The sequence below is a fragment of the Mus pahari genome, chromosome X (assembly GCF_900095145.1).
Source record: "Mus pahari chromosome X, PAHARI_EIJ_v1.1, whole genome shotgun sequence".
Taxonomy (NCBI): Eukaryota; Metazoa; Chordata; class Mammalia; order Rodentia; family Muridae; genus Mus; species Mus pahari.
This window is the reverse complement of record NC_034613.1, coordinates 38,904,784-38,931,389: the sequence shown is the minus strand read 5'-3', so window position 1 is coordinate 38,931,389 and position 26,606 is coordinate 38,904,784. Positions and strand designations below refer to the sequence as shown.

General features: G+C 45.1%; 1 protein-coding gene across 2 annotated transcripts; it reads right to left on the bottom strand.

Moving 5' to 3' along the window:
- Window positions 1–9,578: 9,578 nt before the first annotated feature.
- Window positions 9,579–24,620, bottom strand: Sash3 (SAM and SH3 domain containing 3). Of its 2 annotated transcripts, none has more exons than XM_021188064.1 (8): window positions 24,319–24,620; window positions 16,587–16,682; window positions 16,083–16,229; window positions 13,610–13,751; window positions 12,291–12,439; window positions 11,905–12,114; window positions 11,598–11,748; window positions 9,579–11,080 (listed from the first exon to the last, which is right to left on the bottom strand). In XM_021188064.1, the coding sequence occupies exons 1-8, from the start codon at window positions 24,373–24,375 to the stop codon at window positions 10,887–10,889; spliced, it is 1,146 nt and encodes a 381-aa protein (XP_021043723.1). In that variant the 5' UTR covers window positions 24,376–24,620; the 3' UTR covers window positions 9,579–10,886. The 2 variants fall into 2 exon arrangements, with proteins under 2 accessions (XP_021043723.1, XP_021043724.1); XM_021188065.1 differs by having other exon boundaries at window positions 9,579–11,077.
- Between the last annotated feature and the right edge of the window lie 1,986 nt (window positions 24,621–26,606).

Here is a 26,606-nt window from a genome sequence, read left to right as displayed (position 1 = left end):
AGAGAGAGAAAGACCAATCAGTACTTCCATTAAGCCTTGGTTGAGTGAGGGAAAGCCCAGCACTGCTGCCCCGCCCTCCGGGTATCCCGCTCCAAGGCCTCAGCCCACCTCTGGCAACGGTAACCACACCAGGGGCTTCATCTAAGCCCCTACTCTTCCAGCACTTCCACCGGCAGAGTCCCAGAGCCACTTGATCCTGGGGGTGGACTGCAGCCCCCCCAGGCAGCTCTGCTCTGGACCTGCGCTATTTCAGGGAAGAAGAACTATGTATTATATGTGGCTATATTTCCTAGAGCACCTGTGTTTTTCTCTTTCTAAGCCAGGGTCTTGTCTGGATGACTTACGGGGACAGGGAGGGGTGCGAACCACAACTTTTAATCTATTTGAAGGCGATTAAACTGTGTCTAATGCAAGATGCCTGCCTCCTCCTTCCTCTTCCATTTCAAGAACCACCATGGGGTTGTGAATGTGTTTGTGTGTTGGGTCAGGGGGTGGTCGGGTGGGGTAGGAGGGGTTGCTTGTTACTTCCTATACTTCCATTTTCCAGGGTACCCTTGGGTTCAAGAGATTCATACCTCTCAAATTCAACCTCTCCAATGATCTATTTAAATCTGGGCAGAAATTTATCTTATTCTAGACTATGAACACAGGACTTGCAAGCAATATACAGTGTGAAGAAGACTGGGAGAGTAGAGGGTTTCCACCTACTTAGGAGACCATGTTCTTCATTGTTTTAAGTAGATGGACAGTGTTATCTGCAAATGGGTCTTGGCTTTCAAAGCAGGCTCCCCAGGGCCTCCCCTTGGAAATATTTCATTAGTGATCTTTAACAAGTGATAGCATGCATTTCTTTTCAAATGGTCTATACTCAAGACTCCTGGTTCACTCTGGTTACTTGTAATTAGTGAAATGTGGCTGCTCCCAGGTTTCTCTGTGTCTTTTTGTTTGGGTTATTGCAGAATTTGAATTGAATATTCCTGGGGGGAGAGAGTCATTGGGAGAGAGATTGATTCAGATCCTCTATCTGCTTCTCCTTTTCCTCTCTCTCTCTCTCTCTCTCTCTCTCTCTCTCTCTCTCTCTCTCTCTCTCTCTTTCTCTCTCGGTTTGGTTCTTACAGTTCAATTTCAGTTAGTTCAAAATTAGGGCAATCATAGAGAGTGCGGAAGTTACGTGTGAGTGTGTTGTGTGTGTGTGTGTGTGTGTGTGTGTGTATGTATGTATGTTTGCTTTTTTCCAATCAACCTGTTCCCCATGGGACTCCCTTTCTAGTCAGTACTCAGCCCATCTCCACTTGTGGGCCAGGATGGATGGCTTTCCTTCCTTGACTTACCTCAGCTACTCTTCTGTTGCCCCTTGGGTTGGCCAGAAGAGCTTTCTCTTTCTGGTGGGAAGGATCAAAATGGAAATCTTTTATCTTAGTGCAAAATGTTTTTGTTTTTTTGTTTGTTTTTGTTGTTTTGTTTTTTAAATCTACTTCCTCTCTCTCTCTCTCTCTCTCTCTCTCTCTCTCTCTCTCTCTCTCTCTCTCTCTTCATTTTTTTTTTAAATAAACCTTCTGTATTTAAGATCTTGGCCTGAAGACCTGTCCCATTCATACCATATACCAGCTGGGACTGTCCCTTAGTCTGAGCTCTGATCAGAGGAGAGATTGAAGAATTGATCTTTCTCTGGGAAAAGAGGCCTTATATTGTTTGATGTTTTCAATGGCTGACACTCTCTCCAACTCTCCCCTTCCTCTCCATTCCTCACACTTCCTATGCACCCACCCCACTTCCCCAGGCCAGGATGGTTGGCAGTGATCCAAACCCTCAGAGGGAAGGGGAAATGTTTGCCCTTTTGGCTCTGGGGCCCTCCTGGCCCTAGCTGAGATCATTATTGCACCTTATGCGTTTTTTTCCCAGGAGTGGGGTTGGATTAGAAGTGGATTCTAATTCTATAGAAGCTAAATTCCATTCTTCTCATCCTGACCATCCTGCCCTTACCCCTAAGGCCCCCTTTCCTACTGACCAAATCTCTTTACATTGTTTGGGAGAAAAGTATTTTGTTTTTAAATCTATTTTCTAACTTAAAAGCAATTTAATATGTAAATCTCTGCACTTTTGTGTGAGCCTACAAATGTGTATGTGTTGGGGTTTTTCACTCTCTGGTATTTCTTAATAAAGAAATCTTTCTTTTGGGGGGAAGCCAATTAATGAAGGAGACTTGAATGGTTTTAGAAATACAGGGCCGTCTGTTTCTTTGTGCTTCTGTCTCATTTCTTTACTTGTGTCTAGTATGAGTGATTGGGCCCCTCCCTCACCTTTGGAACCCCCCCCCTTCCTTTGAGATTTGAGAGGGCCTTCAACTTAGTGGGCTAGAGAGAGCCCTGTTTCTGGTTCCCCTCTGGGACCACTTAGATTGGTTCAAGTGGTAACCTAGCAACTTAGCCTCCTTGCTCCCTGTAGCCTGTCCCTGTTAGTCCTTTCTTCCAACTCAGTTCATTTTATACTCTTGAGGCTGGAGCCAGGCTAGAGAAAAACACCAAGAAATCACAGTTAATAAGTGTTTTTCCCTAAGAATAATATTTTTTTCTTATGGTGCTACTAAAGAATCATGTTCCCAGTAATTCAAAAGGCATTTGTAATACTTTTGAGAATACATTCTAGGAATCTCTTGCTGTTCTCTAAGGCTCAAACTCTGTGAATATCACTAGTTTTAAAGGTTGCAGCCCAACACACAAGAAAGAGTACTGGTGAATTGTATGTTTTGGGTAAATATAAAAGGGAAATAATTATGCACATACAGCTCAAGAACTTTCAGATACCCGGTTGAACATGAAAGCAGGTGGAAAAATGGTATAATCATCATTCTTAATCATTTCATAAATGAATACAAAATGATTTTGTAATGTGAGTATACACGGAGTTCCCAGGAATGCTGCCAGTATGGAGACTGTGGCAAGGTGGCGGTTTGCTTTGTTTGGAAACTTGCTGGGAGTTGTCCTTGTCACTCTCTGGAATGCCATTCATGGGTATCGAAGTTGCCAACACAACCTACCTGTGTGTGGCTGTTTATATTGCATTCAACAGTGATTCTACGTAGAGTAAGATATACCTGGGACTTTATTATATGGATTGGAATAATTCTTCCCAAGCATTTATATTAAGCTGTGTTGTCTTGTAAATTGTTTTCTTTAAAGTTTTCCCTTTCTAGTATAGCTAGTGCAGTAGGATCTTCCTTCCCTTGAGTTCCATATTCGAAGATTCAGGAAACTTCATTTGTGCCTGGCAGTGGTGGCACACTCCTTTACTCTTAGCACTCAGAAGGCAGAGGCAGGTAAATCCCTGTGAGTTTGAGGCCAGCCTAGTCTACATAGTGAGTTCTAGGCCAACCAGGGCTACACACAGCAGTGAGACCCTGTCTCAAAACAAAACTAAAGCAGCCTGCATCTATGCTAAGCAGGTACAGACTTCGGTGTGTCAGTATTCCACAATTCAGTATAACAACAATTCACGTAAGATTTACATCACATTAGTTATTATAAGTAATCTGCAGATGACCTGAAGTACACAGGGCAGTGGTGCCTAAGGTCCTATGTAGGTACTATAATGTTTTATGTGAGTACCTATGGATTGTGTTATCCCTAACAGTCAAGATGACAGAACTAATATATACATGGATACAGAGGAATAACTATACATACTATTGATGGTTTTGAAGTTTTAGGTAGATGATGTTAAACTTGGCAATTCATTTCAGGGTGGTAAAGGGTGCCATGCAACGTATTACATATAGGAAGAGAGCACTGGGGCTGGGAACCAGTGAAGCAGCTTATCTCAGGTTCCTTTCTAACTCACATATTGAGAAGCTTAGAGAGAAGAAAGACTTTCCTCCTCTCCCACCCTTAGTGTGCTTTTAAAAATTCCTATTCACTGCTGAAAATAGGAGAACTTTCAAAAATCTCCCATAAACATCACCAAGATACAATCAATGTTGATGTCTTGGCATATTCTTTTCTAGGTTCCCCACCTCTGTAAATGATTCAACTAGAAATGTAGTTTTTATTTACTATTATTATTATTACTATTATTAATTTTTTACAGAGCTTAGAATTGAACGTAGGAACTCAGGCGTGCAAAGCAAGCACTCTATCACTGAGCTCTATTTCAAGTCCTTAATAACATTTTAAAATCGGATTTCTTAACTTACCATTTTCTATATCATTAGGAATTATTAGAATGTACTTCTCTATGACTCTACAATATGTTTTAAGACCTTCCCTCTAGAGTGAAACGTTTTGGAATTTACATTTTTTTTTTTTGGTTTTTTGAGACAGGGTTTCTCTGTATAGCCCTGGCTGTCCTGGAATTCACTTTGTAGACCAGTCTGGCCTTGAACTCAGAAATCCGCCTGCCTTTGCCTCCTGAGTGCTGGGATTAAAGGCTTGCGCCACCACGCCTGGCTGGAATTTACATTTTTTAAATTATAATAATGCTGCAAACAGTTTCTTTAGATATAGGCATATCTGTGATCACAGTTTTATATATTTCTAGAAGCAGAACTATTACATCACAAGCTTCTGGCAGAAAGACTGTCACAGTTTGTTCTGTCAGCAGTGTATCAAAAAGCTTGCTTCAACCCATGACATTCAAACACTTCGTGCAGTAGTTTGATAGTGTAACTCTGAGTATCTTGCACTTTCTATTTGGTTGGTTACTAGTGAGAGTAAGCAGTTTTTGCACTCTTCATCTATCTATATTTATTGACATTTGTATTTCTTCTGTAAATCACCTGTCCAAGTCCTTGGTCCATTTTCTTTTGGTACCAAGTCATTTTCTGATAAATCAATCAGTTAGAGCTTAGGGCTTACATTCTCTCATGGGTCTGGAAATGAGAGAACCCTAAATTTAGAAGCGGTTTTACAATTCCAGAAGATGAGATAGCCTTACCTCCTTAGCATTCCATGTTTCTTTGCTTTCTTTTTTAAATACTTATTTTTATTATTTTAATTATATATATATATATATATTTGCTTGTGAGATTGCAATGCCTTCAGGAGCCAGAAGAGAGTGTCAGATCTGTTGGACTTGGAGTTATAAAGAGTTGTGGGCCACCCAACCTGAGTATAGGAACTGAATTCAGGTCCTCTATAAAAGCAGTATGTGTTTTTAATTGCTGATCTATCTCTCTAGTCCCCACAGTTTGCTTTTTTGAAGCCCATCTTCCCACTGTCTTTTCTTTGAGCTACTACTCATCTATTTGTCTGGTGGTAGCTATTTGTCTATTCCAACATAGATTTTTGTGTTCAGATAAGATACATGATGATTGTTTGTCATGAAATACAGGCTCTGTTGACCAACAGAGCTGAAAGGAGTGTATTGATAGCATGGTCATGCTGCTTATTTGTGTTCTCACATTCATGATCTTTCTCTCTCCAAATTAAGTACATAGACTTAAGCAAAGTCACACAGAGTTACCAGTAAAGCCAAGACCAAAAGGAAGATGCGCTAGATTCAAAACCAGAGGGTTTTCTAGCATAACCCACTCCCTTTGTGTTAAGTGGGCATAAACAGAAGAACTTTGGATGACTACAAATGGCATTTGCATGAAATAAGTTTTGGATTTGTTTCACATTTAGTAAATAATTTCTGAGTATTGAACATGTGCTATGGCAGTGGTTCGCAGCCTGTCAGACTACCGAACTCATTCACAGGGAGTCACACATCAGATATCCCGAATAACAGAAATTTACATTATGATTCATGGTGGTAGCAAAATTACCTTTATGAAGGAGCAGTGGTTTTATGATTGCGAGACACCACAGTGTTAAGAATTGTATTAAAAGGTTGCAGCATTCGGAAGGTTGAGAATCTCTGTTAACTTAGGAGAAACTGCATTGTTAACCTCATTCTCTCTGAAGCATGTTGACACAAAGCAATGGCTTTTTGGATTATGTGCCATTTGGAATTTATAGGATTGACGCTTTCTCCATCTTAGGGGCCTGGCTATATATAGGCAGGTTACTGAGTTTTTGTTTCAAACTTAAATCTCTTCAATCTTTCTCCAGACCCCTGCACTTAGGTTGAACTGACTGAGGGGTTTCTTTAGTATTGAAAGTCAGGAAGTTGCCTTGCCAGTTCCCACAATCAAATTGTCTGTGCCTTTGTGAGGGCTATTGCCTTGGGCTCATTCTGGCTTTCTGACGCTATCCCTGGCAGGTCCCAGAGGCAATGGTATACAAATACTATATTGGTCACTGTGAAGTTATAGGAAAAGGTGAAGCCTACATATCAAGTACTATAGAATTGCATGTATTTAAGTACTTCCTGGAGGAGGAGTCTTGGCTGAGTCCAGAGGGGAGGTAGTTCCTTCCCGATTGATTGTGTTGTTGGCCGAATAATACTGTAATGAGGTTACTGTTGTGTGAGAAGCAAAGGTAGCTTCTATTGTGAGAGAGGGAGCTGGGAGAACCACTTTTTTTCCCAGCTTGGAAACCTCATACCTCATCCTGAATTTCCTGAATTAGGAGGGGGGGGTGGAACTATGGTGATCGGTGTGCGTTTTTTCTTCCCTTATGAAAAACTGCTGTTGTCTTGTATTTCAATGGCCTTGGGCCCGGTGGTCTAAATGCAGCCCCGACTCCTGTGAAAAGTCAGAGAGTGAGCAAGAAGCTAGAAGGTTACCAGCAGGGTTTGGTGCCTTTGTCATATGTTGCCCCACACTGCCATAGGGCTTGGGGCACGTGGGGAGGGACTGGGGAGGGCCTGTGGGAAGCTGGTCAGAACTTGCCTGGGGTAATGATGTAATGTGACAATTGAGGCTTAAGTTATATGACTTGTTTAAAGTAATCCCAGTTAGTGAGAGGCATCTAACACTTGAACTTAGGTTGGTCCAAGTTCCTTTTCTAGAGGACATCCCAGTTTCCTCTGGCTCTGGTTGGGCTCCTGTGCAAAGATCTTCTCTCTTGGTCTAGTCTGTCCCCACCCTTTTAAGGGAGACACTGGTTACAGTCTCTTGGGCCTCCAACATCCAGGCTGGGGTGAGAGGGTACAGTCTCCAGCTTGAGATATGGACCACCAAAAGGGCCATATTAGCCTTTTGGACCCTAGATTTGAGTTTGCTGAGCTTAAAGTAAGGGTATTACTATGCATCATCTCCCAACACTTCAAGCAGTTGGACAAGAGGGTTTGGCAACCCTGCCTGGAGAAGGATCTTTAGGTTGCCCTGTAGCTTTGCTGGACACTGTTGTTCTTGTCAGTTATATATTTTGGTCTATTGTCTGCATTCTCTGATGCCCCTCTCCTTGATCACTGGGGCTGTCATGTGCCTACCTCCTTTCAGTCTGGAATTGACCTACGACCAAAATGAGTCCAGCATTTTTGAGCTCTCCTTCTCCTCGGGGCAAGAGAGGGTTTCAAAACATCATTTTCTCATGTGTTTCTTTCCCAATATTTATCTTTCTTCATCTTAGCACTAATATAATAACCATTACCTGGAGATGTATTGTAAAATCACATGTTTTGATTTTATGGTGTTGGGATAGTGCCCAAGTCCTTGTGCATACTAGGTGAAACAAGCTCTACTGCTGAGCTACATTCCAGCTAGTGTTAATTTTGTTAAACCATATATGTGTGCATATGTGCATATGTATATATATGTATATATATATATATATATATATATATATATATATATATATATANAGAGAGAGAGAGAGAGAGAGAGAGAGAGGTTCTTGTTCTATAGCACAGGCTGGCCTGGAATTTGCTATGTAGTCTAGAATGACCTCAAAACTCAAGATCCTCTTACTTAGCCTTCCAAGCGTTGTGCATCACCATGTCCAGAAATGTAACTTTTTTTTTCAAAATGTGACATGCTATCCCTTTATTTTCGTATACAGAAAGTTATTTTAAAAACTTTCACCATTCAAAAAGAACACATATGTGGAAAGTGAAGCTCTCCCTGGCTCAGTCCAGACTCTATGGTTTTCACCCTTAGGACTGACCTTTCCAGTTTTTGTTCTGTATGTTTTCCTTTTCTTAGATAAACATATAATACTTTGTCTTTCTTCTTGATATAGCCAACTTTTACAAAAAAAGCTGAACATATATAATTTTAAAAATTTAAGAGTACAGAAAAATCATAAAGATTTTCTTGGGTCATTAGTTTGCTACAACATGCTGCAACTGGAAGCGACATAGTCTTGCATGAACACATGGTAGCATAAATGGCCATTTGTGTTATTTCTGATTTCTTACAGACATACTTGTTGTGAATATCTTTATCAAGATATCTTTGTACACTTGTGTGGATTCTTTTATATGATAAATCATGGAAGAGAAAAGGCTGTGTCAAAGGGTCAGATTTCTTTTGAAGGGCTCACAGCTGTTGCAAAGCTTGTTGGATAGGGGGAAATATAAAATAGGGTCTAAGTTCATGGAGTTGGTGACTGGTGCTCAGTAGTTAAAAGCACTTGTTCTTGCAGAGAACTTGGATTCGGGTCTCAGCACCATCAGGATGGCTCTCAAACATGTGTAATTTCTGTTCCAGATGATCCAACACTCTCTTCTGACCTCTCTGAGCACCAGGCACGTATATGGTTCATATTTATATATTCACCTATGAAGACAAAGCACTAATACATATAGAATAAGTGTAATTTCATTTTTCAGAGCTCAGGACCGAACCCAGGACCTTTTGCTTGCTAGGCAAGCGCTTTACCACTGAGTTAAATCTCCAGCCCCGATAAGTGTAATTTTTGGAGAATATGGGCATGGATATCATGTAGACATCTTGCTCTGGGGCTTTCTAGTCACCCTCTCTAACCTCTCAGCTTGTTTCTCCCTCTGTGAATTGGATAATGATGATGACCATGGTGATGATTGCTATCTCAATATATAAATGTTCAGTAATAGTAGCAAGGACTCAATAGTTCTCTGGGCACTTATTTCTTGGGCGAAGATAATGCTCATAGCTTTCTGATACCCAGAGTCACTAGGGGCAGTACTCTTGAACAGCCTAGAGTGGCCTCCTATTTACTCTGGTAACATATCTCACACTAATTGGCCCTTCCTAGTTCAGGAAATGCACGAAAGAAGCCCAAGGTCTCCATCACCATGCCACTTCCAAGGAAACTGTAACACTTCAGTGTGTCCGGAGTGAGGCTCAGGAGGAAGGCTTTAGAAGACAAGCCTTGCAAATCCTAGCTGTTCCACTTTTGTTCCTTGTAAGCCCCCTCCCCAGTGTAGACCCTTCTTCACAGGGATGAAGGAGTTTAAAGGGCTCCTATCTAGGTGATTATGGGAAGAGGGAAGTAGCTCTTCTCCTGACAGCTCTCATATCCCAACAAGACCTGTGGCTATGGTCATAGGAGCCCTGTTCTCAGTAGGGGCGTGTGGAGGGATGCATGGCGCCAGCTGTGCATGGAGATGGAGATGGAGAGTTAGGTTAGCAGAGTCAAGGATACTTGCATCCTCAGGGAGGGGGAAAGATGGCCCTGAATGGACAGTGAGTAGACATTTTGCTGAGATCAGCTTTAAATTGGGAGCTATCCCTGCCCCAACCCTCTCTCTAGAGGAAAGAAAACAGGCCACAGTAATTAAGTTCTATTCATATTTATTGCTACTAATTTGTCTCCCTGCTACTCCTTATGTACATTCAACTCCTTTTGCCCAAACTCGAAGTTATGAAAGTCCCTGGTAGTAGTAGATCAGAAGCATGCCCACTTACTAAGCAGGTAGTCCTACCTGTGATGGGCACAGTTGACCCTGCTTCAGGAAGGACTGCTCTTGCTATTGGAGTCAAGAGTACCCCAATAATAGTTGTGATAATGTCCTGATCCTGTGGAGTTAGGACACTAAAACCTTGAGGAGAGCAAGGTTGGGTATAGTGGAGCCTCCAATGTCAATCAAAAGGCGCCTTTTGCTTCAGAAGATCCACATAAATGAGCAAGCCTGGGTCCATACCAGCATCTGGCTTGCAGGAGGCAGTGGCATCATTGGAAGCCAGGTATCACCTTCTTCAATCAGCCTATAGGAAATCTCTTTTGAAGGAGCCAAGGAACAGGTGGAGACACTTATCATATGAGCTATGGGCATTGTTTTAAGTTGGGAAATGGTGGCACTCAGTTTGGGTCATGCAGAAAGGTATGAGATGGCTGAGGAGGCAGAGTTATTTCACTGGAAACCCTAGGCCCTTACAGCCTCTTCAAGAAACCTACTCACTGGTGTCCTGGCTAGCAAGCAGCTGGAGAGCAAATATTTAAAGGTACACAGTGTCAACTGGTGGGACCCTCAATAACTGTCCATTCGAATCCCGACCAGGATGAAGTCAAAGTAAGCACAGACATAGTTCGAGTCTCATGACTTAGTGGTCAGACCTCGAAAATGTTGAGAAGGATAGTGGAGACCGGGTGTGAAGCTTCTTTCAAACCTCATTTAAGGAATTCCAAACTCACTTATGTCCGCTTGAGATCCTTTGAAGGAGCAAGTTTCCCCAGGGCTTAAAGAGTGTTTTGAGACAGTGGCTTGGTATCCTTAGAAGCAATGTGACAGTGGTGTGAGGGTAAAAAGGTTTTGAGGGCCGTGATCACATGGCATGGCTAGGTCCCTTGGTACCCCACTTGCATGGCCATAGTGGGAGAATGGGAGGTGCCAGAAGGGGCCATATTGTCAGTCACTGGTGGAGGGAGAGGATCCAAAGGGCAGCATATGCCTTTGGGCAGTCCCTTATCCACTCTATCTGAGCCTGTAGCATCCTGGTAGGGCCCTCAGCCATAAGCCTCCCTGGGGAAGCAGGGCCAGATTCTGCACCAGTCCTCTGGTCCTATGCCATTATGGGAGGCCACACCCATCCCTGCAGTCTCTGCAGCTAGGGTTCAGCCTCAGCCTTAAAGGATATTTTCGCATCAAGGTGCCCCGGACAGGGAGAGACCCTGCAGTTGCTCTTCTGTGCCTGCCAGCTCTGCCTCATCACGCCCACTCTCTGAGCCCTCAAAGCAGCCGGAGTCACGTGGGATGTCCACCTTGGGTTCTGACACTGTGTGCGCCGCGGGCTCCTGGCTGCTCTCAGCACCCTCTTCGGCCTCTTCACTGCCAGCTGCTGGGAATAAAGAGAAAATGATGGGACTGGGTCTTAAATGCGATGGAGGTGAAGCTAAGGGTGGGATATCAGGGTGTTTGCAGAAGCCCTCAGGGCCAGGTCATTGGCTGGGAACACTTAGGCAAGTCTCTTGTAGGCGGGGTCAGCTTTTCTGACTCCTCCCACCACCTCTGCTTCCCTTCTCCCAACGTCCAGCATACAAGGAGCTATTTCCAGGCCCAAGAGCTCAAACATCTCTAGCACTGAGCTGGTACCAAGCAGCCTAGATTTGGACTCTGGGGCTATTAACCAGCTTCATGCAAATGCCTTCCCTCCTCTGGTCTTAATCTCCCCTCTGATCCAAAAGGGAGCTGGGTCTGATTACCCCTATGACGTATTCCACCCCCACCCCCACCCCTACATTTTTCTGGAAACACCAATTCAAGTGTGGAAAGTGACTTCTTACTGCAAAGGGTGCTCTGGGGCAGAGCATGGTCAGAGTACAAACCTATGGCCACCCCCTAGGAAAGTCACTCACTGTCATAGTCCAGTAGCAGCTCTGCAGCCGTGAGCAGCTTAGCCCGGTGTTGTGGGTCCATGATGTTCAGCTCATTGAGGTGCGTTTCCCGCAGTTCTTTGAAGTCTTCGAGCGTCTGGTAGCCATTGAGGAGCAAGGTGGATGTGTGTTCCTGAGGAGAGAGGCAGGCAGGACCTCAGCAGTCTCCTTTGTAAGCCACCCCTGCCTGGAACCTTTCCTCTGCACATAGCAGTTGTCCCCTTGACCCCATCCCAGTGGCTAGTCTACCTCCTTAGCTCCCAGACATTAATGCAAGTCCAATTCAAACCTCTAGGCCAATGCGCTCCAGCAGCTCATGCAGAGTCTTGGGCTTCGGTCTCTTGCCTTTGCTTTGTCGGCGACTGGGGCGTACAGGTCCCACAGCCTCCTCCGGTAGCACGTCCACGTAGATGAATTTGAAAGAACCCAGCTTGCCATTGAGCAGGCCCAGCCATGTGCCCACAGGTGGCTTTTCAATGATCTGGATCACATCTCCTTTCTGGGGGTGGGGTGGGGTGGGGTGGGGTGGGTAGGGGTTGAGGAGAGAAGAAAGTGGGGGAAGGAAGGGGGTCATTAGGCTTCTGCTGATACTTTCATATTTGGGCTTTTGCTTCACTTTCTTTCTTTCTGGCCGAAGCCTGCCAGACTCTGGCAGGACTCAGATGCCAACTTTACCTGCAGTTTCAATGAGTCGTGGTCATAAGGGCTGGGAGTGAAGTCAGTGTGGACTCGGGCACGACCACAGAAAGGCCCCGTGTACTGGGGAGCGGGTGACTCCTCTAGGAAGCTTCCCGAGCCTGGGCCAGGGCTACAGAGTTCACTGCCTGCAGGAGATGGACAGAGAGGAAGCATGTCTTTGTCTCAAGGCAGCTGGGCTAGGCAGTGCCTAGCAGGGGCAGTACAGGGAGCTCCCAAGGCAACCCACTGGGGCCACAAGCTGTACTCTAGCAGGAAGCGCAGACGTGATTTGGATCCATCCCTGTAGCTATTCTGGTGAATCATAGCTCTTTACCTCTAGGGCTTTAGACAATGAAGAGCTGGAGAGTTGACTCACAGAGACTGAAGAATGGACAAAACCAGGAAGCCTTGGGGGCCCAGCAAGGCCAATACTCTACTGAACAGGTAAGGAAACCAGAGGCCAGGTAGACCACCTGACCTCCCCAAGGCCTCTCACTTATATGCGATGGGGCTGGCTCTACTCCAGACCAGGCCTTCTTACTCTCACTATACTGCTCTTTCCACAACACAGGAAGACATACCTTGCAGGGTTCTTTTACTTTCTCTATTTTATAAGACAACATTTAGTAGCAAGGCCTTATGAAGATGCGGGCATACTTGCTCTACCAGAGAAGGGCAGGATGGTGGGCATTTTAAGTGGATTTCAGTGGGAGGTAGAGAGATGTGTCTGTAGAGCCAGAGAAAGTGACAACAAGTGGTGTGAGCTCCAGGGACTTCTTCAGGCAAGGCACCCCAGGCTAGCCCCTGAACTTCTAGATGTTCAGTGGCGCCACGAGCACAGTACATCGTGCTCTTGGGCCCAAGAGCATGACTCTTCAGAAGTGAAAACTCTTATCTCTGGACTTTAAGGTGGGATGGTTCAGATACTCTGGAAGCTGTAGCACATACGTCCCCTTGGACAGTTGAGGACAGGCTGGTTTAAGGAGACAATGAGGTGCTTCCTCTGTTGTGGGCCTCTCCAGGCCTGAGATAACAAGTGGAAGCTCCTGTGAGGCAGATCCGAGTTCAATAGTGGGTCACTTGGCAAAGTCACTTAACTTCCTTGAGCCTCAGTTTTCCACATCAACAAAGTGGGGAATAACAGTACAAGTCCTATCTGGTTGTGATGAAGATGTAATGTGAAGTATGTTGAGAAGGTTCCAGTAAGTAGAAGACAAATCCGTGTTTCCCAGAAAAGCCCCTGGCACTGCCCCAGTCTGGTTTTGGCAGTGACATGCTCCAGATTTGGCAGGTGTCCACTCACTTCCCCTACTCACCTGTTGATGTCTGGCGGCTGAGAGATGGCAGCTCACGATCCTCCTGCTCGGTAAAGGCCAGGGCCATCTTCTCAGGCCCGGGGCTGTCCAGGCTGCAGTCTGGAGATGATGGAGAAGCTGAGCCCTCTTCCAGCGTGTCTCCCTGTAGAAAGAGTGTTGGAGGCTCTGAGAAGCCTTGCTGTGGTGACATAGGCCAAGCCCCCAGTGCAGTGGAACTGGGTATGAGCTTAGTGCAGTTCACAGTTTTCTGACAGGTTTAGTGACCACATTCGGAACCTTAGTTTCCTCTTTTGTAAAAATGGGGTTGGCAGACCTGGTTTTCCTAGGTTACAGAAAGAGGCACTTAGTGACATACTTTGTGAGCTTCCAGTGCTGATGGACACGAAGAAGAGGCCAGAGCAACAGAGACTGGACTTGGGGCTGTGTGCCTGACCCAGTCAGGCAGACAATTATGTCAAAGAGCAAATGTCCAGATTGTTGTGTGCCAGGCTGGCCTGCCATTTCCTTTAATCCTCGAGGTAATGCCTGAAGAGAAGTGGTGTGGGTGGCCTGAGTTTTTAGATAGCTAACCTTGCCAAGGCCTGTGGGAAACAACTAAGCTGCTTGCCTCCAGAGCTCCTCACATCCCGAGTCAGGGCATCTGAGTGCTGTTGGGTACCAGCTGGTTCTCTTAGAATAAAAAACTCAATGATTTGCCACTTGCTATGTTGTGAATCTGCCCCATCAATGGTCAACACTGGGTACAATTGCATGTCCCAGGATGAGTTGTCAAAAGAGATATCTATCTAGGTTATTTCTGTTACCTAGATACTTATACACACACATGGCAGTAGCGCCTTTAAGAGTAACAGGTTGTGCTGGAATTAGGGGGTGAAGAATTTTGGAGATTTCTAGCATCGCCTTTCTCCTAACTACCTTTATGTCAACTTGACAGAAGCTAAAAGGCATCAGAGAGGAAGGAGCCTCAGTTACAGAGATGCCTTCATGAGATCCAGCTGTAAAGCACTTTCTCAATAAGTGATTGATATGGGAGGGCTTTGGTCATAATGTTACATTACAGCAATGGTAACTCTAATTAGGACAACCTTTTTTTCTTTTTAGTAGATTCTGTGTCTCTGTTTCTGTTTTTGTGTCTGTCTGTCTGTCTGTCTGACTCTGTCTGTCTATCTGTCTGTCTGTCTGTCTGTCTCTCTTTCTGTGTGTGTGTGTGTGTGTGTGTGTGTGGTAGTGTTGGTGATTAAATCCAGATCTTTGTACATGCTAGACACTTATACTTTGCTGCTGATTTCTGTCAGTCTACAGAAGTTGATTTAACAACTGCCTTGAAAACTTCCTGACAATTACCCAACTGCTCTCACAAGTCAGTTGAACTGACTCCAGTATTGAAGACTCCTACAGGCGCCACAAGCACAAGCAGTCCACTGTGTGCTCTAAGCTTCTGGGGCTGTTCTTACCCCATAGCTCTCTGTATCACCTTCCTCCTTGGGCTGAAGTTAGCAACCTCCATTTTCTTTACAGACTTTGAGTTAATGATGGTTCAACCAATCTACTTGCCTTTCTTTTAAAGATTTATTTTATTTTTAAAATTATGTGCGTGTAATATAAGAGTGGATGGGAGGCTGTTGGTGGGTATATGCATATCAGTGCAAGTGCCTTGGGAGTCCTGAAGAGGGCCTTGGATACTTTGAGCTGGAATTACAGGTGCTTTTAAGTCACCTACAATGATTGTTGGGAAGCAATCTTCCGTTCTCTGAAAGAACAGTATACACTCTTAACTGCTGAACCACCCCTTCAGTTAGTTCCACAATCTGTTCGGCTTTCTGATGGTTACGAAAGTGATAGCATTCAGTGGGAACCACGCTTGAAATCAAATCTTGAATTTGGATCTTTGCCCAGGTTGGCACTATGGAGTGTGAACCTCTCTGGTGTTGCCGGGTAGCAGCAGCAAGTCATAGCTCTCCATCAGCCATCAAACCGTGAGGGGGAAGCAAGTGACGCTCTGCACAGTGCTATGGTTTTAAGCTTAGTGGTGTTTGGTAGGTTAGGGGGGTAGGCATTTGCAACTCATAGCATTGTGAGCTTATGGCTTATCGGGATGCAGCCACAAGGTCAACAGAAGGGCACCTGTATCCTTCTCTCTATTTTCCTGGAATCACTCCTCCTTAATCAATCCCATGGGCTTCTTCCAAAGTTTCAAGTTGGATACATACGCTTCAGAAAAGCTCATCTTCCCTTCAGCTACCCATCTTTACAGGAAGCTTCTATTGCCCAGACTTACATCATTCCTCAAACTCAGTCCTTTCTTAGCCAGCCTTCTGCTTCCCCTTACCTGCCAGAATCACCTCCATGTCTGCATTGAGCAGCGTTTCCACATTTAAGTAGTGACTATTCGGGTGATCATGCTCACTACCCTGCCAGAATGGCCTCCTTAACCCTCCTTAGCCTCAGCCCACCCTTGGATTCCAGGCCTTACCATCTCCTCTGACAAGGCCTTCACCATCATCTTGCCCATCTTCCTGTTCATGGTTCGGGAAATGACTGCCCTCCACTTCTTTCCCAACTTTTTGCCACTCTTCCCAGGATCCTCGGGGGTAAGAACGCCTGAATCATCTTCTGGAATCTGTGACAACGAGAGAAGAGGTACAAGGACCATGGTAACGCTGGCGTGGATTCGGGTTTTTGGTATACAAAGAAGTCTTCAGGATCCTGAATTAAGTGGAGGCGATTGGAGAGAGAGTCACTTCATCCCCGTTCTCACCAGGCCCAGGCCTCTTCTCAGCCTTATTAATTTGTGATTTAATTTGCTTTCTGCTATGTAATTAATACCTGTAGGATTTTTGGGTGCAGGAATTTGGTGCCTAGGAGAAGTGGCACTGTGTTAAGAAAGCTTTGTCCCAGTAATGCTAATAATCCCTCCTATTTCCCCTTTCCCCTGCCACCCCCTCTTCCCAGACTCCAAAGAATCTCTGAAACTCACATTATCATCCAGGTTAAATTCTTTCTCGCTCACCACAGGGGAGCTGGGCTTCGATTTGGCAAAATCCTTGAAGCTGCTGGAGCGTTGAAGTGAGAGCTGGAAGAAGCAGATGCGCTCATCAGTAGTGCTAAAATGATGGCCCCAGGGATGGATCGCTTCTCCTTCTGGGCACACACACCCACACCAGGGCTGGGCAGAGCCACAGAAACCCCGAGGTGAAGGGACAAGATGTACCTTTCTTCTATCCCTAGCCACAGAACAACCCAAAAGGGCCATGAAGATAATTCTGGAGCTTGGGCAGCTGGCCACCTCTTAGTTCAAATAAATAAATAAATAAATAAATAAATAAATAAATAAATAAATAAATAAATAAATAACTTGACTTCTGGTGTCAAATGCTCTTCATACCTCAATGCAGCTCCAGACTAAACCCAAATTTCTACCACCAGAAGTTTGGTCAGAGAACCCTGGCATGAAAGATTTAATGGGTCAGAGTCGATGTCTGCTTTAGCATATATGAAAATGTCAGAAGGGAACGGGGTTGAGATCCCTTCCAAAAGCATGCCTCTGGCTTCCACGTGGCTTTTACACTGAGCCAGGTTGCTAACACAGTGACGGGGTCAACACATCCAGGCCTATAGAGTGACGAACTCATGTCTTGGAAGAGAAAATCCCACCAGATGCTTGCATGACACCTTCTAGAAAAACCACAGACTGACTTACTTATAGAAGGTTTGGTTCATAAATGATTGGAGCTATTTCAGTTTAAGAAACCCACCAGGTTTTTCTCTTGACTCATCTCAGCTTTTAGCCTCAGCCACAGATGTGAGACCCTGGCGACTGTTGACTTCTGCCACGGTTTGGACTTTGAGGCACGGCCTGTTGTTTGTGTGGATGAGACTATATGTACAGGAAGTGATCTTTAACTGTATATACATGTACATGCTGAGATATCAGCCAGAGAACAGGACAGGACAGGTAAGTGGGGTAGCTGCAGGCACAGAGAGCTGAGGCTAAGCCTGTGTCATGATAAACAGACAAGACCAGAAGACACACACAGGAACCAGGGTTCACAGATGGCCAGACAGATAGAGTGGGGATAGACTGCAGACACTCAAGATAAGGGCTTGAGGAACCAGAGCTCCAAACCCTGACTAATGCTGAAGGTTTCACATCCTTCTTCCTACTAAATGGGGGTGTGTCCAGTGACAACCCCCTACCCCAGAGCAGAGGGTAATATCACCTGCCCCTCAACAAGTGCAATTTGTCCTAATGCCTAAGAGATATAATGTGGCCCTATGGTACTTTTTCTGGGTCTTGACCAAAGCTGAATCAGCAACTGGGTTTCAGGGTCATGTATTCCTAGAGGTAGTTGACCAGAAACTAGGTCAGCAGTCAGGCCAAGCAGAAACCAGCTTCATCCGGCCACGTACGTGCAGCGCCTGGAGCCTTGGTTGGTCTGTAAGCTCCTTTTGTGATCAAGAACTGGAAAGTGGGACCGTGAGTGTATACACAGAGAGGAATGTCTGACCATGTGGTGATTCCCATGTTTCCCATGTGTCACCTCCATCCTTAGCACCCGCTCACATTATTCTTTACTCTCTTTCTTTCTTTCCCTGCTCTCTTCTACCTTGCCTCTATTTTCTTTTCCTGTATGGTAGGATACAGCTGCCTGGATGACTTCCCTCTCGTATTGCATGGAAAAGAGGGAACAGAGAGAGGGTGGGCACCAGGCTGGCTTGGGCCCAAGAAGAGCAGGCTAGGTTGCTATTTATAGTCTGATGGGCCCTATTGTGGCCTTCCCTCCATAACTGCTTAGCCTAGTCTCCAGACCAGGAGGCTGAGAGTCGCCCTTGAAGCCCCAGGGACTTGCGAGGCTGGAAAGCAAGCAGGAGGGTAGATGTGGGGTAGGAAGTAGGCTTTGTTAGGGAAGAGTAAACTCAAAGCTGGGCTGTTCTAATCACAGCTCTTTCCCCGGGGCCTTTTCCTGTCATTAATCTGCAGTCTGAGAGGCTGGGAGGCAAGGCTTTTGACTCCCAGGCTCTTGTGATGGCTCCTCTGAACTTATGCACAAAGCATAAGGAGACAACCCAAAAGGGCCATGAAGATAATTCTGGAGCTTGGGCAGCTCCTCTTAGTTCAAATACATACATACATACATACATACATACATACATACATACATACATACATACAGGCACATATGATCTTTAGGCTATCAATGGCAAGAGTCAGCTAAGGTGGCTTTTTAACCAGGCCTTCTTCCATTTTCAAGGGCAGCCCCAAATATCCTACTTGACTTTTGCTCACCCTGGGATAACCCAGCCTAGAGATGAGTTGAAATCCATGAGCTCAACATCATCATCATCCTCGTCATCGTCATCGTCATCGTCATTGTCATCATCATTATCTGTTGATCCCTTTGGGGTGAGACCTGGCTAGGAGTTGTGCATGCAAGTGAGGAAGCATCACATTTAAGGAGAGCTTAAACATGATGTTTCTTGGAAACAGCTACACATTGGCATTGGGCCTTGATAATTCAACTCTGGTATGACTGGTATGTGTTGGCCTCACACGACTTATTTAACCTTTCAAACCTCAGTTTCTTCTTTTCTGCCACTGGCCAGCTGTGTAAGTTACTGTTTCCTCACTAGTAAAACAAAGACAAAAACTTCTGCTACACTGAGCTGTTGTCAAGTTCAACCAAGTATGCATCCAGCACTGGGAACATCACCTGACACATTTGTCCTTCGTGGAACACTGGTTTACGTTTAGTCTTTCATATGATCCATTTATAAACTCTTAACCTGGACATTTCCCCACACAAAACACTATACTTCTAGCAATTTCCAGAGAAATCCCCTTTAGATACAGTTTACATGTTGACAACACAAACGTCCATCAGCTGTAGAATGGATTAATTGTATTGGAATCATACAGGAGGACAGAAACCAGCAATGCAATGATCGCAACTATTTTCTTTATTCAAATACAATATGACTAAATCTCACCACACACAGTTGATGGAAACGGCTCTGCTTCCCCCAAAAGTTTAATCCTTGATTCTCCCTACACAAAGTTCAAAGCACAGAGGAACTCATTTAAGCTGTTGGAAGTCAGGAAAGTGGTTACCCTTGGGGAGGAGGGTATGTGGTAATAGGTAGGGCTGTGAGAGAAGTTTCTGGAATTCAGAAATGGGTTATTTCTTGAACTGAGTGCTGCCTACCTGGGGATACCTATTTTAATGGAAACTCACCATATGGATATCATACTCAGATAAAAAAAATGGTTCCCTTTCTTTCTTTCTTTCTTTCTTTCTTTCTTTCTTTCTTTCTTTCTTTCTTTCTTTCTTACTAAGATTTATTATTATACATAAGTACACTGTAGCTGTCTCCAGACACACCAGAAGAGGGTGTCAGATCTCATTACGGGTGGTTGTAAGCCACTAGGTGACTGCTGGGATTTGAACTCAGGACCTTCAGGAGAGTAGTCAGTACTCTTACCCACTGAGCCATCTTGCCAGTCCCTCCTACTCCATTTTCAAAGGCAGCACCCCTACAGAGATACTGTCTGATCATCCCTCATGGCTTTCCCAGTGCTCCAGGTGGCACATCTTTCCTACATATCCCCTGAATTGTCTTCTCAGTTACTTCACTAGTCCATGCCCTAGTCTCTGTGTATATGGGAAACCATCATAGAAAGGTTAACTACCAGCCATATGCCCAATAGCTTGCCAAGTTCTTCACATGTGACGACACCCTATTCCAGCATCATCAACTCCATATTATATCCCCAGCTCTCCATGGAGGAAATGGAGATGCAGAGAAATTAAGTGTTCTAGGCAGAGTCCCATGGCTGGCAGTGGAGACACAAGAGCAGGGCACTCCTAAACCCAGGTCTGGGACCCTGGAAGGCCATGTGATTAGCATGATTGTGCCATCTTACAGCTAGTGCAGTTGGTCCCAAGACAAGATAGAAAGGGACTGGGTATAGCACTGACTACAGGCACTGTTTGCCTGGAGCCCCTAGGAGAACAGGCAGGGACAACTGTGGAGGAAGAACACTGGAATGGGCTCAGGCAGGAGATGGGATAGTCCTCCACTTGGAGCTAAGAAGCATTTGAATGAGCTAGGGGTAGTCTGAGGTGATGTAATAGTGGATCTGCCCATGGCTCTTCTGGGAGGCCAAGCAGAAACAGTCATGGAAGGTCCTTGCTAGCCATGCCAAGGGATGTAGGCATTCTCTTGTGAATAATGGAGAGCCATGAGTTGAATATTATTTACCTATAATGTGCAGAATCAAAAGTCTTCCACATTTCAGATTTTGCTTTTTGAGACAGTGCCTCAAGCAGTCCAGGTTGGCCTCTAAGTTGCTATGTAGCAGAAGATGACTAATATTCATTACATGTTACAAGTCTATGGCTGCTATACTCAGCTTACGTGGTGCTGGGTATAGAATTCAGAGCTCTATGAATACTAGATAAGCATTCGTTAGCACTTCCAATTTAAACAAAATCAAATATTTGCATATATATGATGAGCTATTTTATCAATGTGCCATCTAAACATGAATTTCATATATGTTTCATATAGTCCTTATATACATAGCTTGAAGGTAATTTTATAGAGCACTTATAGTATGCCTGTGTTTTGACCGTGACCTTTCACGGGAGGTCAGGTGTGAAATCATGTGGCATCATGTTGATTTTCAAGATCCTTCAGAGTTTGGAGCATTTCATATTTTCATAATAAGGATGCTCAACCCATAGTGTGACTACAGAGCATTCATTGCTGGGGTGTTACTCTAAACCTGTGACATGAGACGCCCCCCCCCATGGGGAGCAATGTGCTAATATTGGGAAAGTGAGAAGAAAGAGACTGGAAGGAAACAACAACATAGCACTTGAACATGAGCCTAGGTCCTTTGCATTTGCCCTGGAGAGAGGCTAGAAAATAGGGATTTGTTGGAGAAGTGCTCTCTTTAGGGAAGACAAATCTAGACCAAAGCCCCTCTCCATTTCTTAGGCCTGGACATGGACGTTTGATGGAAGTAAGAGCAAAAGGAAAGTAGTTGGATGCAAGTAGTAGAGGATGCAAGTGTCCACTGAGCAGCTAAGGGAGAAACTCTCCCACTCTGGAGCATCCTGCATTCTTATGAACCACAGTAGGTATCATGTTCTGAACCTACTGTAGCAAAGGCCTACTGCCTCCTCTCTTCTGTTGGCTTGTCTCATCTCTTAGTCCACAACTCTCTGGGTGTTCCTTGCAGGGTTCTTCTACTGGAGGACTGAATCTTGTGCTTGTTACTCTCTCCTAGTGCTTCTGAGATCAGTTAGGGCACAAGGGTATGCAGAGAGAGGGAGATACAATTCTGAAATTAAGCACCCTGGCTTGGAACGCTGTGAAGCACTCTCTCTGATAGCTCCAGCAAATGTCCCCAGTTGGAGTGTCCAGTGTGAAATCAGTATATACCTGTCTCTACTCTGAGGTTGCAGTGAAAACTCCGCAAGCTAAACCGTGACTGAAGTACAGAGTGTAGCATGTGGCCGCTTCCCTCAGTGTGGCTCTCCATACCATTAGGCCTTGCTTCCTGTACTTTAAGACTGGGACCTTGGTTTATTCTTTGCTGTGTGCCTTCTCCATCTGGGCTCATGCCAAAGCAGGCAACCCCTTGTAGGCAGAAGCACCCACCGGAGAGGGTGCTCTCACAGCTATTATTCAAGTGAGCCCTACCTCCAGAGATCACTTTTTCTTTCAGAGGTGAAGAATCTGAGGCCCACGGGAAGTACTGCCCAGAGTCCTATGGCAGAATGGCAGGATTCTAACTCCACTTTCTTGCCCTCTCTCCAGTACATTTTCATTGGCTGAAGGAGGAGATGCGGCAGGGACAGGAGGGAGGAGCTTCCTTTGTCCACGCATATTCCCTTCTACCACATCTCCTCAGTTTCCAAAGGGAAGGTAGTTGACTTCAGTCATCTGGCAATCAAAGATGGAGCTGGTCTGGGCCTTGGGATGATGCCACATCTTCTGGGGGTTTGGTTGTGCTAAGAGCATTTTTATAGTATGGGGCTTGAGTATGTAAAGGCAAGCTCATCTGGCTTCCTGGGGGCTGCCAGAGGTGCTGGCAGGGGTGAGGTGCAGTTTGTGTGGACTAAAGGATGTGGACCACAGACTTTTCTAGAAGAAACCTGGAGGAATTCCCAGAGGCCCATCTGCCAAATGCAGGATCTGGGTAACTGGAGCCAAGAGAGAGGAAAGGGATTTCTTGTTCTGTATGCCTTGAGGTGCCTCTGCCTGAGGTAGCTGAGGGCTCTAGTGTCAGCTCTTTCTCAGGCTAATTTTCTTCCAGCTTGATTCTGCTGTGGTTTGGGGCCTACCAGGGTCTATATAGCAGTCTCTGTTTTTCTCATGAGCTTGAGAGCAAGGGGAAGTGGCTTTGCTCTTGAGGAGTGGCAGCCAATGACAAGCCTTTGGGGCCTAGTTTTGGCGGGGTGGGGGGTGGGGTGACAAGGCCCTGTGTGAATATTCACAAATCTCCCCCTCCTCCACCTACCACCACTGCAACCTTACAGAAGCAGCTGAAGTGGAGAGAGTACAGCCGAAAGCGGCAGCCACTCAGATCCTGAGAGATGGGACAGGATGCACACCCCAATGCTCTCAGCCTGTCTCTTAGTTGTCACTCGCTGCCTGGGAACTGTTCTGACAAGGGGGCATCCCCCACAGTGTACCTGAGTTGAATTCCATGGGAAAATGGATAGGGCACAGTGAGAGCCCTGGAGGCCCTGATTACAGCTTGGGTGTTTGGATCTAGTCAGGCCTGCTTTGGACTGTTCCTGCGGTCCACTTAGACATGCAGACTGGACAGGTTGATTGCCTGGGAGAGTCCTGCTGTAAAATAAAGTCTATATATACAGCCAGGGAAGCCTGGATATCAGAGTCTTCAAGAATCATTCAGTCTAGCTGCTGTCTCGGGAAGATGAACACTTCAGCCATTTTTTGACGGCTACCTTCCTTCCTGGACTTTGAAATCCCCTTCCCTCCCCCAACGAACTTTTCCTCCTTAGCTCTCACACCCACTCACCATGTAAGTCATCAGCTTCATTTCTCATTTTTCATAAGTTCGCCTGCCCAGAAAGAACCTGTTCAACTCCCCACCACCACCACCACCACTACCTGAACTTTACTGCATTTTGGTCCGAAACTTACTGATTCATCTCCAGTGGCCTGGGAGAGATGTTGTAGATCTGAGCCCAGTGGGCAATGGCTATGACTCCTGCCAAATAGTTAGGGAGTCTGTGACCACCTTGGCTGGGTAAGCTAGTAGAGCCCTTTGAATGAGGTAGTCCCCAGAGGACACACTTGAGCAGAAGCAACACAGAACCCGAGCTAGGGAGACAAAATTAGTTATGCTCTTTGGATTCAATTTGAACACTACATTTTGTCATTCTCCAACTGAAGTCTGTGGATTTAGCCCTTACTTTCTTCAGTCTATCACTCTAGACTCCCAACGACCCAACTCATAGCTCTGTATTCCAGAGTTTAGAAAGTATCTTCCGTACTGTTACCACTGAAGTGAGAGCTGAGCCCCATCCCCTTGCTTTCTGGAAGAACCCTCACCTTCAAGCTCAACATAGAGCCTTGGTTCAACTTCCACCTTCTAAGAGACCAAGAAGGCATTGGTAGAGAGTGTAGAGGAGAGACGGAAGGAGTGTGCGTTCAAAGATGCTCCTTACCTTTTTCTTCTGAGTAGGCTCCTTGTCACTGGCGTTGGAGGGTTTGCGACGCAACATGGTCCTCTACAAAGATGGCACTCCTGCTCCGTTCTCCAAGGTACTAAGATGTAGAAGTCTCTTGCTCTAAAGCCTCCCCAGCACCAGCCAGGTGGCACAGCATAGACTGAGCCTGGGGTTGCTACTCTTTACTGCTGCAGTGGCAGCTTGGGGGTGCGGGCCATGGACACCCAGCAGCAGCAGCAGCAGCAGCAGTAGCAGCATACAGGAAACCTTACCACGTGACCTGTTCTTACAGCAATCATGGCCCCTGCCGGTCTCTGGGGAGGAAGGAAGTCCCAGCTTCAGTCTCCAGAGATTCAGATGCAGACAGATCTTGAGTTGAACAGTCAGAGAAAAGCCCCAATCCTGTTGTCTCCAGTCATCCACTACAGTCCTTTCATGTTCTGGCTTATTTGGGCTCTACACTCACTGACTAAACTTCTGAAATCAGAAGGTGAACAATCTCCCTGCCTGTTGAGTAAATGCCCCCAGTCCATTTGCATCTTCCAAGTCATTACTGCGATCACGATTACCATTACTGTCACCCCTGTGGCCATCATCTTGATGGTCATCACTACTGGATAGCCATTACTCCTACAACCGTGATCCCCCCCCTCCCAGCCATCATCCCTTCTACCATCCCTACTGCCATCAGTATACCTTAGCTATGATTGGTAAAGCTCTTATCTCTTCAGAGATTTCTACTGTTTTATCATCCTTAGAGTGCTCACCTTTACAGATGCTACAGTCATTTCCATGATGCTCTCAGCCCTACAACTTTCAATAGCCCTGTATCCACTGCTCCTAACGCTTTCAATCCAGCAACTATCCACATTTCCATCAGCATACATATGGTTTTCATTCTAGATGAGGTGTGCCTACACACAACAACCCCTCAGCTCACACAAGGACAACTGAGAAATGTTTGAAGACAATGTCACGCCCCATTCAAAAGGCATTCATCAACTGCCTGGGCACTGCGCCCATCTTGTGGGTTACATTCAGCACATGATGGTGATGATGATCGTAATGATAATGATAATGATGGCAATGGCAATGTTGATTTGCAGTGCTTAGGGGTCTCACCTATGGCTTACCCATGCCAGGTAAGTTTACTACCATTGAGCACTTGTGGTAGATGTTTAAGTACTTTCAATGATTCCAGTTTACTATAAAGCAACTGGTATGTATTATATACACTTTATCAAATATTGATGACAATAAAATGAAATTTCAAAAAAGTCTCCATAATTGGATTTCACACTGTTTAGATAAATATCCTTTACCTAGCACCTCTATCTAGACAGAAGTTTACTTCTTACAAAGAATTGCACTGTACAGGAGGCAGAACATTGGTTTGGGGAGATTTGGAAAAATTGGAGGAACATATAGAACTTTTTGAAGGTGATGAATATGTTTTTTTTTATTTTGATTGTGGTAATAGTTTTAGAAATGTATACCTCAGGAAAACTCTCTTGAATTTTTAATGAAAATAAACTCCACATTTCTCATGCTCAAGGCCTTACTGTATATCCCAGGCTGGCTTGGAACTTGTGATGCTCATGCTAGGATTATAGATATGGACCACCATGACTGGCTGAACTAGTCTGGAACAGTGTGACTTTTATGTGTGCATGTGCGTGTATGTGTGCACACTCAGGATACGTGCTCAGCCATGCGTTCACATCTGGGGGTAGCGGTCAATGCTCTATGACTCTCTACCTTAGTTTTTGGGAAAGGGGCTCTCATCACATCTGGAGCTGACGGTTTCCAGCTAGACTGGCTGGCTAGTGACCTGGGATCTACAGGTCTCTGCCTTCCCCAACCAGGGCTGGAGTTATAGATATCTGTCTATCACCCAGCTTTTTTGTTGGTTGTAGGGATACAAACTCAAGTATTCGTGCTTTCCTCAATGAGTCATCTTCCTAGCCTGAATGATATGATTTTTTTACATGACTGATTAGCATTCAGTTGTCTGAACCCACAATAATTATCTTGCCTTGGTTGATTTTTTTAAAAAAAAAAAGCACAAGTACTTATTGAATGTCCTTAAGGTAAATACTCAGTCACATAAGTTTATGATTAGCTTAAGTGTCTAGAAAGTTTAGAATTGCTGGGGTAAGGGATGCACACCTTTCCCCCCTTAATCCAAAGGTAGTTTTATTCTTAGAATAAGAGAATTCTTCAAAGAATGTAGAAGAGAACTATTAAGAATTAAGCTCTCAAAGTGACATGAAACTGAATATTTA